Source organism: Falco biarmicus, chromosome Z, assembly GCF_023638135.1.
Source record: "Falco biarmicus isolate bFalBia1 chromosome Z, bFalBia1.pri, whole genome shotgun sequence".
NCBI classification, from domain to species: domain Eukaryota; kingdom Metazoa; phylum Chordata; class Aves; order Falconiformes; family Falconidae; genus Falco; species Falco biarmicus.
The window spans coordinates 42,913,081-42,927,568 of record NC_079311.1 but is presented as its reverse complement, the minus strand read 5'-3'; the positions used below and the strand labels follow the sequence as shown (position 1 = coordinate 42,927,568).

Below are 14,488 nucleotides of genomic sequence, written 5' to 3'. Positions count from 1 at the left end.
AGATGCCAATTTGGCATGACATTTCTGTGAGTTTTAATTTTAGAGAAATTTTATGTGTCATTATTCAGAAGGAATTTTATGACAAATTCTGAATTTCTACTCGAAGTACACATGCTATTCCCATAAATTGTGGTAAGTACTTAGAATGTTGAGGAGGATATACTGTATTCTCACGTTACTGCAGGAATGCAACCTCTTTTCAAGGCAGCATTACAACTTACCCCATTTCAACTGAGCAAATAGGTGTACTTGTACTATATAGTACTGGCCCTTTACATTTCAAATTGCCAGACAGTCCATTTACATTTTGGCACCTTCTGTACTGTACATACACATCTGCATCTAAATGTTTTATGTGTTCAAGAAGTGTCCTTGTTTTTTTCTGACTTAGCTCTCCAAAACAATGTTGTTTCCTCTTTGCAGACTGTATGTTTCTTACCGGATGCTTTTTCACTGTCCGAGCTCCAAATCAACTTAATATAAGCAAGCTCCATCCAAAAGCTGCAAAGCTTTGCTTGCATAACAGTCTAGCCAGAACTGCCTACCAAAAGGTTGCAGCCATATTTTATGGGTCTAACTTTAAAAGGGCCTAACTTTAAAACCAGAGTTCTCAATTTGTATTCTCTGTGTAGTAATTTTATTTCAGGGCAAACTGAAGACTATGACCAACTCTTACATAGTAACTGCGCAAACCATTAAGCCCTTGGTTAGTGTATCTGAAGCCATGTTAATAATATCTCATTTTAAAGCACTTTCTTACTGTCTCTCCAGCTGATGAATAAAAAAATCAGTATGTAAAAAAACCTGTAAGAGTTCTAAGAAATCCGCACTGCATCACGTACTGATTAATTCTCAACAAGAACTATTATTTATGAAACATCTTTCACCATATGAACAGTCATAACTGCAGAAACCTTTTCTCCAGTGTATTTTTATTAGGGATTCCTGCCATCATATCAACATACAAACCAATCAGGATGTTGACATATAGAAATGTGAAATTCACTGTACAAAGATAAGGCTCAAGTTACAGGTATATTTTCCCCTTAGTCTCCATGAAATAAAACCATTTTAAATTCTTCCCAGAGTTGTGTTTATAAATGTTAGACAAACCACAAAATAGATTTCAAGTACATAACATTTAACAATATAATCCAAGCACAGACAGAAATACACAATACTGTACCTATAGATTCTCCATAATCCAAGTCTGTCATCCTCACCCATAAAATACGAGACTGCTACTCTCTCTGAATATGCCCAGCCATATCCTTCTGTATGTATTACGTGGTCCTAGCCTTTAAGTTACAGGATTCTCATTACCTTCGGTTAAATTACTTTTACAGACTAGAGAATATCAGGAAGGAAGGGAAGAATTTTAAAAGGCCAGGCCTGAATATATGCACATAGTTAGTAAAGGCAGGCGTATGTGCGCACACACGCTTGCATTTAACCCTACGTAAAACCTTACTGCACTGCACAGTTTCTGAGATTATGTTCTCATGCAACTCAGCTATTTTCTGATAGAGTTAAATCAAGCATAATAATACTCCTACTTTGGGAGTGCTGTAATTTACAGGGACAAGACTATATTTTAGAGCATAAGATCTAAGTTTTGTTTTTTGTTTTTGCTTAAATACTTATCAGGCTTATATAGAATCCTCTATGGAACCATGTCTCCATGATCCAGCAGGATGCCAGCTGCCACAGCCTTCACAACTCAAAACACCTTTTCTGACACCTTTGTTTAGAAACAATGCAAGTGAGTAATTTCCTGTTAAGGGCAAATATCGTCTTTAGTTCACTCTCCGTTTCTATTAGGCTGAATGATTACTACCTCATGGGAAAGGATCATTTAGCTGCAAGTAGCACAAGAAGAAGTACACATCAATAACTAATCAATAACGATTCTTCTGGGGAACAGATTGGCAAGGACAACCAAAGACAAGAGAAAAAAGGTAGTTGTTTAATTCAGCCTTTCTTGGTTGGGAAATGAATAGCAATTCAAAAATTTTCAACTAAAAAAGAACTCCTAAGCCATGTAACTGTTTTGTCCTTCAAAAACTGGGGAAGATTAGAGGGAAAGGAGAAACCCACCATGGAAATTGCCATTTTCAAACTAGAATCTGCAAAGGCTCACATGAGAAAACCAAGCAAAACTGATTCTCTGATATCAAAACTAAATTAATTTATTCAGTAGGAGATCTGGTACAATGTGTTAAATGCACATCTAATAAAATAGCCTTAAATATGTCTCCAATTCATAAATGTCTAAGCAGGAGAAAGGCTCTGAGGCCAAAATCAGATTTCCCTTGTTTAAATATGAAATACATCTGCACTAATATCAGGTCAGGGAAAAAGAATAAAAACTTTCTCCTCTTCAAATGTACCACAGGGGTTGTATTTAAGGCCTTCAAATGTTCTCAATATTGACAAGATTGTACTTAAGTATATTCTCTAAGCTATATTGGAATACTTTTAGATACACAAATCCATGTTACACGAAACAGCATTAGACCATGTAACTGGGCTTACAATAATGGGAAAGAGGGTAAGTATGCTGCTGTATGTGAAAGGAAGCATATTAGTATGCACGGAAAATATGTTGTCTTAGAGATTAGTAATAATGGGCATCAGGGATGAAGATGCATCTCTCTTAAAGTGTTTAAGCCTTTAACTGAGTCAGTAGGATACTTTTACATCGACTGTACAGCCTAATGCTTGTTTTTAAAAAGGAATACAAAAAATATATTCCTTTTCCTCCTTTCCCCTTCTCTTAATTTGTAAAGTAGGTAACTCCCTATTGATCTAGGTAGGGTGCTTTTTTTTTTTTTACTTTTTTTCTTCTTTTTTCTTTTTTTTTTTTCTCCTTACTATTGTCTTTTTCTATGTTATGTACAGTAATCTACATATAGACTGAAGACTCAATGTCTTCCAAAACATACTTACGTACTTGGACTATCTTGTAGGGACTTTCTACAGCACTGATAAAGTGTAAGACAACCTGACAGGTAAGAGGAAGGATCATTATTTTTAGTTCTGCTCACTTCCCCAAGCTTTACAACTGTGCCTTTCAGAAATTCTTCTGCACACTTGGTGTCCTTTCACCTCATCCAATCAGCCCCTACTGAACTTGAGTGAACTTTTAATATATTTCCAAACCACAGTCCCTCTATACAGAGCTATATTAAACTCATTCATTCTTCAGCCCATAGTTTAAAAACAAATCATTGCTAAAACACTAAAAACACCCTACGTGCCCTTGTGCATTACTCTTAACGGTTTCTACATTTAAATAACATCAGAAGTTGTCTTTTGCTAAAAATTTACCAAAATATTTTAAACACATAAAAATGTAAAAAAAACAAACAAACAGAAAACCAACTCAAAAACAAAACCCCAGCATAAACATTGCTTGTATAGGCATTGGTTAGAAGAGACTGCTGTACTAAGGAGTATATTCAAAAAGGTTTTTCTTTCAGTTTCATTGGATTTAGTGTCATGAATCTAAAGGTTAAGGACAATGAACTTTACTGTGACCCCATCTTATATGATGTAATAGATGAGCAGGAAGTCTGAAATGCAATTAAAATAAAGCTTCTTTTTTTGTTATTGAATGGTGACTGCATAAACCCGTAACTAAAGGGTAGCTTAAGTATGTAAAGAGAATTTAAGAAGCTGAAGAATCTGTAATGAACTGGATATGAAGACAGCTACCAAATGATGGCCCCAGGGGCAATATGGAAAGCTGGCACTAACCGAAATTTTGAATATAGCCCTTAGTTTTATCATATTTATTTCAAATTTAAAAGCTGCCCAGCATGTCACAAATGAAGTTTATTTTGCAAGCCACCCACTGCCTAAGGGGGCAGTAATATTCAATATGAAACTGCTGAAATTCTGGTGTCTGACGGATTTCATGAAGAAAAGAAATTTGAAGGTCCGATTCCAAAAGAACAAGCAGAAGAGGAAACACAAACAACAACAGTCCAAGGCCTACAAGAAGAAGTCTGGAGAAACTCTTCACAAAGGCATTCACCTCTATGTTGCCCATTACAAAGTCATAGCTCCACCTAAGTGCTCTCCGAGCTTCTTTCAGTTCTTCCTCTTCTGCAATCAAAAATGCATTTTCATCTGCTTCCAGTTCCTCAAATGAATCTGTATCATCTTTCTCATTCTCTACTCTTGGACAGGTATCAAAGAGCATGTCAATCTCATCATCAACAGGGGTGGGCAGCAAGCTGGCACTGGGATTGTATACCATTTCCGAGATGGTTAAAGGTTCTTCTTTCATCTTCTCTTCCTGTTCAATGGCAAGATCAACATTCTCCCCAGTGTCCTTAACGGGGGAGCTTGAAGTCACAGGTACTGAAATCTCATCTTCCTTTGGCAGCTGGATACCTTAAAAAAGGAGATGAGAATAGTGATCCTAAATTTCTGCCTTCCTGGTGGCAAAACTCATCCTTCCAATAGTATTAAAAAAAGGTTGGAAAGATGATTCTGCAATTATTTTGTATATTGAAACCAAACCACACATGATTAGCAAAAACTGGAAAAGGTTTTTGAAAAGCTACAGAGGGCAACATCTTTACAACACTGCAGTAACCAGATGTGCTTAACTGTAACTGATGCAGCTAATAATGCTGTAATGCAAAACAGAAAACAAAACAGCTCATTTTCTACTAACAATAAGACTTCTGATATTAATTAACACGTAGTACATATGTGAATTGGTCTTATTTGGTGTATAACAATAACAGTAAAAATAAACACAACAACCCACCTTTATTTCTTTGAGGAGAATGTGGTAAGATAAGGGCTGAGGTGGGGAATTTTTGATAGAGAATCACATTAAAAAGAGATAATAGGTTATCACGATAAATTCACATTAACAGCAGAGAGGACAAAAGGAGAAGGTGGCTGACACTCAGTATGAGGATTACATATCATTGAAACAGAATGAGCCTCACCTCTAAAAAGCTCCCTCTTCTCATGTCTAATTTTTCTTCCAGTCATCTTTCTACTCTTTGTACGCACAGTTTCTTTTCTCCCTCTCCTTTAAATTTTTCTCTCCAACCCTCAGAGAGGAGTCTTTCTTAGCCTTATGGTATGCTTGTTTCTTATTACCCCACTTGCTGCCCAAGCTTTCTCTTCCTGAAACTTACCTTTTTCCAGTTTAACGTCAGTAGCAGTAAGTCTGAAAAAGAGTCTTGGTGTTTAGCAACTATATCAACACAGCAGTGACTGCTGTTAGTCATCAGTTGCAGGAGTGGAAGGGAGAAGAGTCAGACACAGAGCTCAGAAAAAGTGATGGGAAAAATAGATTTAAATTTGTCCTAACTCTCATTACCATCATCAGATACCATCTATATGCAAAAGGAACAGACCATACACAGTATCATGTGCAACAGAAACACATAACCCTTAGTACTTCTCATTTTGTGATGTTAAGCATCTCTCCATTCTTTACTGACTAATACAAAAACAACAGATGGATAAGGATCAAGCAGGTAAAACCAATACAAGGCTACATGACTTGTCCAACAAGTAACTCAGGAAATCCATGTCAATGTACTATTTCAAATAGCCTAATTCTTTGATTTTAGGTAAAAGACAGTGAACTGACATTATCAAAGATTCATTCCAGTTTTATTGTGGTAAAGATTAAGGTTCAGAGACTTCAAAACAACATGATGTAACAGAAAATATACTATTACAGAAAAAAAAAAGTACTCGGAAAAACAGTACATCTCCAGCCCTAATTACACTGGACATATAATGGTTTTCAGTGTGAATTACAAGGGTCTCAGCAAGCTACATTGAAGTTTTCTGTTAAAGGATGGCAAACATAAAAAAAATTAAACTGAACAAAAGACCTATTATGGTCAATTTGAGGTGAAGGAAATAAAGTATGTCCTGAACCATGCTATAAAGAAGAGATGCACCAGTGCTCTGTAAACAGACGAACCAGGACAAAAACGGAAAAGCAAAAATCCCCGTCATAAAGGCATCTACAATATAGGACAGTAAACAGCTTAGGTGCATTTGGATTACAATACTAAGCCACAATTTTAAATAGTAACCAAACTATAACTGACCAGAATTCTGCAAAGAATCTCACTTTAAGATCAGAAGACTTTTCACATTTTTTCTTGAAAAAGCCACTTTTTTTTTGTACATTATTAGTACTAAGAATTTTAAATACCATTCATTGCACTGAAATTATTAACTTTGTTTCTGAAACCTACTTTCCTTTGTTACACTAGATAGTAAAAGAATATCCTTAAGTCATTGGCTACTACTAGCAGTAGGCATAACTACATTTCAGCAAAGTTGGTGATACTTGCCTTACCCTAGACCTCCTCATTGTTACAAGTTTTGCATTTCTTGAATGACAAGGTCTTATAATCTCTATTTTCAATTTCTTCCCCCAACACACACACACACACACACACACGTATATCTACCACGACTATCATGGGACAGGACATATCCATGAAAGCCTCAGTTTCATAACTGATACCAGCTTTGTGTCCTAATAGGTCACTCAGCAGTAGACCTGCCCTGAGCCAGACACAGACACGTGATCATATTTCTGCCAGAGCCCAAAATACCCAGTACTTGCAGAAAAATCTCCCAATACAAAGTTAACATGTTTAAACTTCGTAAATGAAATTAAACAACCAGAGTAACACTTTGTGAGAAAGGGCTGCTGCACTAGGAATCTTGAAACTTGTTACAACACTTCCTCACGTAAACATCTCCCTTAGCTCCTGCTGTATGACAGAGTGCCTGACAGTTATCATAAAATCCTCTATGCAACCTCTGCAGCTCTGTAAGCATGTTCTCCAGACAATCGAATGGGTAAGTAAGGTACTTGCTAAGTTAACCCAGTTCACAGACTTCCCAAAAGTTGGGTAAGTGATGGCTTGCTAATATCTGGTAACTTTAAAGTTATACCAAACTTAATGCCAGTGGGGATGAAATGCCAATAAATGCAACATAAAATAACAACATATTACAAATATTTCTAAAAACGTAAGAAATTATAGAAAACCTACATTAATTCACTCCTTGAACAAGCTAGCTTGATTCTAATGTGACCAGAAATGTTTCTGTATCAATTTCTTAATGAATCCTTTTACCTGTCATGTTACATTCATCACAGAAAACCTCTTAATTACAGAACACCGTCCTCAGGAAGCATCCCCTTATTCTGTAGAACACATTAGCTATTAAAACTGATTTCCCCATTTCAGTCTTCAAAATGGCCCAGGCAGACGTCGTCCCCCCCCTGTAATTCGTTACCTCTTCCTGCTCTCTGGGAGATACACTGGCCATGCCTCCAGGTGAGATTTCACATTACGGCAGAATCAACGAAACCCACCGTTTCTGCTTCCCCTTACTTCAGCCCTGAGCAAGCCAGCTTGTAAAGCTAACCTAGGAAAAGAACTGGTTTTCTTCCTGGGTTAGTTCTCTGATGGTTTTTCTTCCTGAACTGGCTTGTCAGACGGTCTCACAAGTGCAGCACCTGACCAGGGACACAGAGAGAGAGGAGTACTCCTCTCACCAACACAAAGCCAGCAGGTCTGCATAGCTTGTCCTCAATAAAGAAAATGCAGATGTCTCATCATTAGCTTAATTTGGCTGCATAATTTCTTGCCTCAACTATTCTGTCCTCTCCTATCACAGCCACATTAGAAATTCATCACGTTTCAGCATGAAACATATTTTGGCTGGAACTTACTGTCTACACCAGTCTGTGCATTAACAAATACATTTGTCACAATCATCAAGAGGAGGATACAAACTGATGGAAACTGGACACAACAGTCTAAGAACACTAAGAGGTGAGATCTGGGGTAAACTTTCTCCTAAGCATACTGTAACAGCTGGTAACACTGGATCATCAAACCGCACTCCAAGTCATTTGAGAGTGCATTCAGATATCTTAAAAATATAAAATCCAAAATTTTTAAACTCTGGAGCCCAACATTAAACACCTACATGTATTTTTAGATACACAAGTACTACTGTTTGATTTTCAAATGTGGTTTCCACTTTCTCTTAATAGAAGTAAAAGGTAAGTTGAACCACTTACTTAGACACCTCAGTATGGATTAAAGGACTAATTTTAACCTCTCAGATTTGAGAATCTCGGCCATAGGCATCTCTATACCTGCTTAGATGCAAGGTCAGTAATATATCTTCATCATGTTTCTCATCATAGAGAAGACAGCTGCAACTACCGCAAAGAAAGGTCACCCCAATTGATGATTCTTGAGCCTTCTCTCCTTCCTCAGAGTAAATTCCAGTGTGCATAGTGAACATAAACACAAGAGATCATATTAACTTTCATTAAAACTGTATTTTTCTCAAATAACTAGCAAACTTCTGACATTGTGATTAACTGTAGATAGAAGGCGGTAGAGGAACATTTTCAGATCAGTGTTTTCTGAAGGGGTTGTATTAACACTGGAATATGTAGCAGTTCCAGAGCATACATCAGCTTTACAGTCCACTCCTTAGCCTTAGTGGATTACAAGAATTTTCAACTGGTTTGCATGTTATTATGACATATGAAATGCATTCTACATCAGCCAAACAGATGCGTAAGTAAGTAATGTTTTGATGTAAAAAACTGAAAATTTAGAACAGGCATTAACTGCTGCTGTTGCAAGCTCATTTAATATTTGAAAAATTAAATATATAAAGCTGTTCTTTTCATTACTTCATATTCCCTATAACACCACAACATTTCTCAGGTCAAGGACTGAGGAAACAATTAGCTATGAACTGTGTAAGCCCACAGCAAACATAGATTTTGAAGAGTCTACTAAATTTATATTGTGTTTAGATTTAAAGGATGACTTCAGTATTAAATTACATTTGAGAACAACTTCTTTGTTCCATTCTTCATTTTATATTTCTACCAGCAATTTACATTCCATAGATCAGAATCTTTTAACACCTATTACTGGAATATCAAGTAAATAACCTAAATTTTATTTTTAGTATTATATATCTATAGGAAAAATCTGCTACACTTTTCTGACAACTAGACAAATTTTACAGTTCCAGAAAGATCTCATTACACTAGCCAAAAGTCAGCACTTCTCTTCCACCAAATACTGGGATTAGTTCAAACCGCTAACTGGCTACAGCAGATAGAAACATGAACAGCTGAATAAAACATGACTTTACAGTGGTCATCTGCTGAGAATATTAACATGCAAGAGGTATAAAAAAATTTTGTCAGCCGCTAGTGTTCCTAAAGGGGCCAAAACCAGCAGCTGAGAATTAGCAAGATGAAGGGCAGCCCCAGCTTCACCTCTCTTAAGCAGCTGCAGTTGCTGGAAATACAGCACCCCAGAAAAACGTATCCTCTGCTTATTGAAAAATTCAGTTCATGCATTGTTTGGTGACCAGATACACTGCACACAGCTTTACTTACCAGACATGCAAACACAATTACACATCTGTAAAGGCTTAGTATAGTGGAGAAAGGAACAAGTGTCTTTCCTTCTTCTAAACAGCAATGTAAAATTAGATATTGCCCAGAAAGAGCAGTGCTGGCAATACTTCATTTAAACAAGTAAGGCCAGCCAGGCTGCAATTAGGACAGTTTCTTCCTAACCCTTTTACTACTTCCTCTAGAAATATTGTGTAGTCCTTTGCTGGTTTTCAATGTGGACAAAATTAATTTGTACTATGAACAAATGACCTTTCAGAGGGAAGGGGAGGGTGACTTTCTCACATAAGCAAAGTGCATGGATGTCACAAAGAATATGTAGGAAAGGGAAACAGAATCTAGAATTGCACTAAACTCAAATATTCCCCTACACGAGATCTATATCAAAGCAAGATCCACATCACGGCCAGATGTCCAGCCCTCAGAAGTAGGAGGACATAGATCCCTACCTTACCCACATCCCGTGCCCACAGAAAACACCTGTTCTAGATTTGCAAGGAGAGTAAATCAATGACAGTTATAATAACTCCTTTCTAGACAGTGACCTGGCTTTCCTGCTGGCCATTCCCATCTGTTCTAATCTTACAGGCAATTCTAGAAGGGAGTAAAGCCCTGTCAACAGTTGCCAACTCACCCCGGTGACTGCAGCGTTACAACTCACCTCTTACGGCGTTGTGTGTCAGTGTTCAACCAATGTCACAGCTAGTGCAGCCACCGGAGACCATCGCCCTGCTTTTCACACCCACAGGGCACCCAAAGCACAGAGACAGAAGCAAAACAGAGCACACAGCACAGCAGGCGTTCTGGTGTGCCTGTCTCTAACCTCCCTCTGGCCTGGAAGGAGCCCACCCCAGCACTGCTGACCCCATTCCAGAACCAGGATTAAGCAGCGAAAATGCTGAAGGGAGTAGCAGGGAGAGAGAACTGTGTATCATGGAAGCAGGAATGAGAAGGCAAGATACATCTGTCAGTAGCTCAAGGAAACGGGAGAAGCTGGTGAAGGAACTGCAGCGACTCAGTGTCTAGCACCAGGCCAATGAGACCAAGGTTGAAAAGAAGTGGGCACAATGTGAAAGCTTAGCACCCAAGAAAAGGAAGAAAGTGGGACATTTCATCACCCCTACTCAGCTTGGGTGAGCCCTCCTGGTGAGAGTCAGCGTTGGTCTGAAGTGGTTGCAAACACAACAGGGTTCTTCCAAGGATTTATGGCCCCTGCCATGAGTTTTGCACAAGCTACCTCCAGTCCTTAGGTTTCATATGCTGACATACAGGTTTTATGTATGTGTATACCAAAAGGAATAACATCCTATGAACTACTGTAAAATCAAGTCTTTTAAGAACCAATGTAGCTCCAGTGCACAAACACATTACTAGACTAGTGTCATATTAAACCAACAAGACGGCTTGTGTCTATTTGGAGCCAGCGTTTAACCTCTGATGTATAAGGATACAAAATGCATCTAAATACTAACGCTTTTCAATCTTACTACCTGTTTTTGAATCAAGGGAGTTCAGTGCCTTCTCGTAGACATGATCGTTTACCCTGAGTGGTGAACTCATGAAGCAAAGGCAGCCAGGGGCTGTTGCTATTCAAGAGACAAGTCACTGCAAGAAGCAGGTTCTCCCGTATCTGCTGTGCTTAATGCATTCTGATTTTCAGATGCCAAAGGTGTGAGAGTATTCTGGTCTTTGCCAGGACATTCTCAGTTAATTCTTCTGTAAATATTTATTACTGAAATGAAGATTCAATACAAAGGCATAGTTTTATATAGGTGCATGGAAACTGAAATCTGTCAATCTATATATGCAAAAATAACAAAAGTAAACAGTACCATAAACAGCATGGAGAAACAAATTTTGAAACGTCTCACAACATTAAAGAAACAGAGACAGATAAACTGATAGACAGGCCAAGCCATCTTTGGCAAAGAGATTTCGTATAAAAACGAGAAAAAAGGTCTTTGTTTTGGTTGCTATCCAAAGCAATGTTGAATACACATTGTTCCCTGGGTTGCACTTGTGTTATGTGGAAGTGAAAACCAGATCTGAACCAGATTCCCTTCCCCATCCCCCCCCCCCCCCCCCCCCCCCCCCCCCGTAACATTACTCACTATATTAAATTATTCTGTATCTAGAAAAATAAAACCAACAAAGTTATGATCTGGCAACCCAACCCACTTAGTTGAAGTAAAATGCTAAACTGAACTCACACTGTATTCAGTTGGCATCCAAAATCTGCCATGAACCTGTCTGCTAATTTAAGACCTATTTAGCTTTGTCAGAAATTATCAGTTTCAAAGTATTTCTCTCCCTCAGCCCAAGAAAACTACGAGGGGAAAAATTCCAGTCACTCATTTGTTGGCAGTTAACAAATAAATCCACAATTTACATCAGCTATTACAACAAATGTCATTTAAGTTTTGTCTCATTCATCCTCCATTTGCAACTCTGCTCCTGTCAGGAATTCATCCTTATTCTCTGCTGTACTTGATGTGACATTGTCATTCACCGTACAGTTCCTTTCCAACAGACCTCTATTAGCACAACAAACTGGGGGGTGGGGTGGGGGCAGGGAAAAGGTTTGAGTAAAATAAATTTAAATTTACCAGCCCTTCTGGCTGTGAGCTTGGAGCCATGTCGCAGCAATCGAACGCACACTTCCTTGTTGCAGTGGTTAATCATCCGCAAATGAATGCTTCTCTTGGTTTGGATTTTTACAAGACATTTCACCATTTTGGCTATTAATTCCTCTTCTCAAAGTCTTGTAAAGGCTCTACCCATACCAGCTTTGACCTTTTATTGAGTTCCCACTGAGTTTTAAGAGACTAACAGAAGTCACTCTCAATGAATCAAGTGACAAGCTTCCAACATGGCCAACAAAAATATCCCAGTAGGGAACAGAACGAGAGGTTATTTTTAAACATTTCCAAATGCCTCATAACGTATAATACAAACTTCCACAGCATCTATCTCAGTTAGCAGTTGCTAGCATAACAGCTGAACAAGCATAAAAATATCCATGGCATCAAAACATAACACAGTGAAACAAAAGGCCAGCATCTGGAGTACGTTTTTCACAGAACAAAAATGACACTGTGGCCATTATTTTTCTAAAGAGCTTCAATTTGGCCACTGATGTTGGTTTCCCACCACTGCCTGGGAAGCATCTGCAGAAAATGTATAGATACAAATGGAAAAATCCCTATGCTGTTCTTACAAACCTTAGTCACAAGGCAAACCAACGTGTGGAAAATGCTTTCATTTCAAGCCTAGAATCAAAGCTGACCTGCCTGGTATAAACAAGAAGAGAAAATTCTTAACTTGGGGAAAAATGTCTCCCTTTGTATATGTTCTCCATTTCCCACTTGTGGACAGCTATGGGACATTTGTATCCACCAGAAGTGTTGCTTCAGAAGGCTGGGCACTGCGCCATCCAGCAAAGATATGCAGGCTCCTAAAAAAAGGCATGACACTCACACACTGACCGATGACAACTTGCTCCAGCTGGAAGCTGGAATGCAACCTCATGCACAGCATCACAGTGTCCTAGTGGGAAAGGAGCTCTTACTGGGTCCACTGAAACCTCAGAGAGGACATAAACTGGAAGGAGCATACTGGCAGCAAGGCAGTCTCTCATTTCCCAGAATACTTAACCTTTAATGTTTATGACATATTATACCATCCAAGTCTTCATTATCTGGCGTCCTTGTTCCCTCTGCACCATAACATCAACGATGTGCATGCAAATATGTGGGAAAGAAATGGGCAGGGAAGACTGTCCTGTAATTGTGTGTTTTACACCAAGTGACTTCTCCCATGAAAGACACCCATTTCAATGGAGCTTTTGGAAAGCATCTTTACTGTGGCTCCTTTCCTGTGCCTGGCCCACACAATATGAATATCCAGCAGGTTTTTACTTTTTGCTCCTTCCTCCTGCAGGGCAGACTCTCCTCTTTTCCTTTCCTTCCCTGCCAGCACTTCTTTGCGGGTCTGAGATTATGTGCCCCTCTGCTTTCTATCTCCATTTTGTCACCACTTCAAAAGTAAGATTCTGCTTTTCTCATCTTTATTCTTATAACTGTTATAGCAACCAAAAGAGTATCATTAAAATCTCACCAAAAATGGATGGATCTTCAACATGTACACAGCTACAAAACATAGAAAGCACCCATTCTTACAAGAGTCTGATCACCAACACATTCAATACGCAAAGGAAAGAACACAAGTGTCACCTGGACATGGCTGTGGATGATTTCCAACAGGAGTACATTCATGTTGATGAATAAATATATATAACATGCTTCATGTGACCATGCTCATGCGAAAGAGAAAAGACTGTGAGATTTAAAGTCACTTCCCACAAACCATGTATACAAAACTAAGGGATATTTATGCCGACACCTTGCAGCTGAGTCAGCAACTCTCTGTCTCTACTACTAAGTCCCTGCAAGTAAGGAACAGGTTCTGTCTCCTGAGAGAAAGATGACTTTGCGTGACCTGACACAGGCAGCACATCCTGCGTGATGGTTGGAAGATGGTTTTCAGCAAAGCTTTTCCAGACAAGGAGCCTGCTTCTATTCTGCAGTGCTGCCCAGGACTCTGTGCAGATGAGTGCCAGCAAGGGGATGGGTCCACTCTCAGTAACTAATTGTTTTTGCAGCTCACTTCACTCTCCTCCTTCCTGAATTGCTACTCTAGATACTGCACTGCTGACAGGCTAATGACCGGTGGGAACTGTGGCAGAGACCCTTACCATTCATGCACCATTACAGGGGGGCCAGAAAACAGCAGATGGTTATGTAACTTCCCTTAAAATCAGAAAGTATGGTTTACAAAAGCAAAACCAAAACCTAGAACTAATAAAACACTCTTCCGAACTAGTCCCAGCCAGTGAAAACAGTGAACAGGAAATTTCTGTTCAAAAATAACAATTTTAATGTATATGTGAAAAGGAAGTATATCACCTGTCTTCAGATTTTAGAGGTACCCTATTATGGTGATGGGGACAATGTTATT

General features: G+C 38.7%; 1 protein-coding gene across 1 annotated transcript in view; it reads right to left on the bottom strand.

Annotated features, from left to right (window-relative positions):
- Nucleotides 1-911: 911 nt before the first annotated feature.
- Nucleotides 912-14,488, bottom strand: part of FRMD3 (FERM domain containing 3) — a 140,718-nt gene continuing 127,141 nt past the window's right edge. Inside the window, exon 14 of the mRNA XM_056325495.1 lies at nucleotides 912-4,401. Coding sequence (XP_056181470.1) covers nucleotides 3,806-4,401 — 596 coding nt within the window. The 3' untranslated portion in view covers nucleotides 912-3,805. The remainder of the gene's footprint in view (nucleotides 4,402-14,488) is intronic.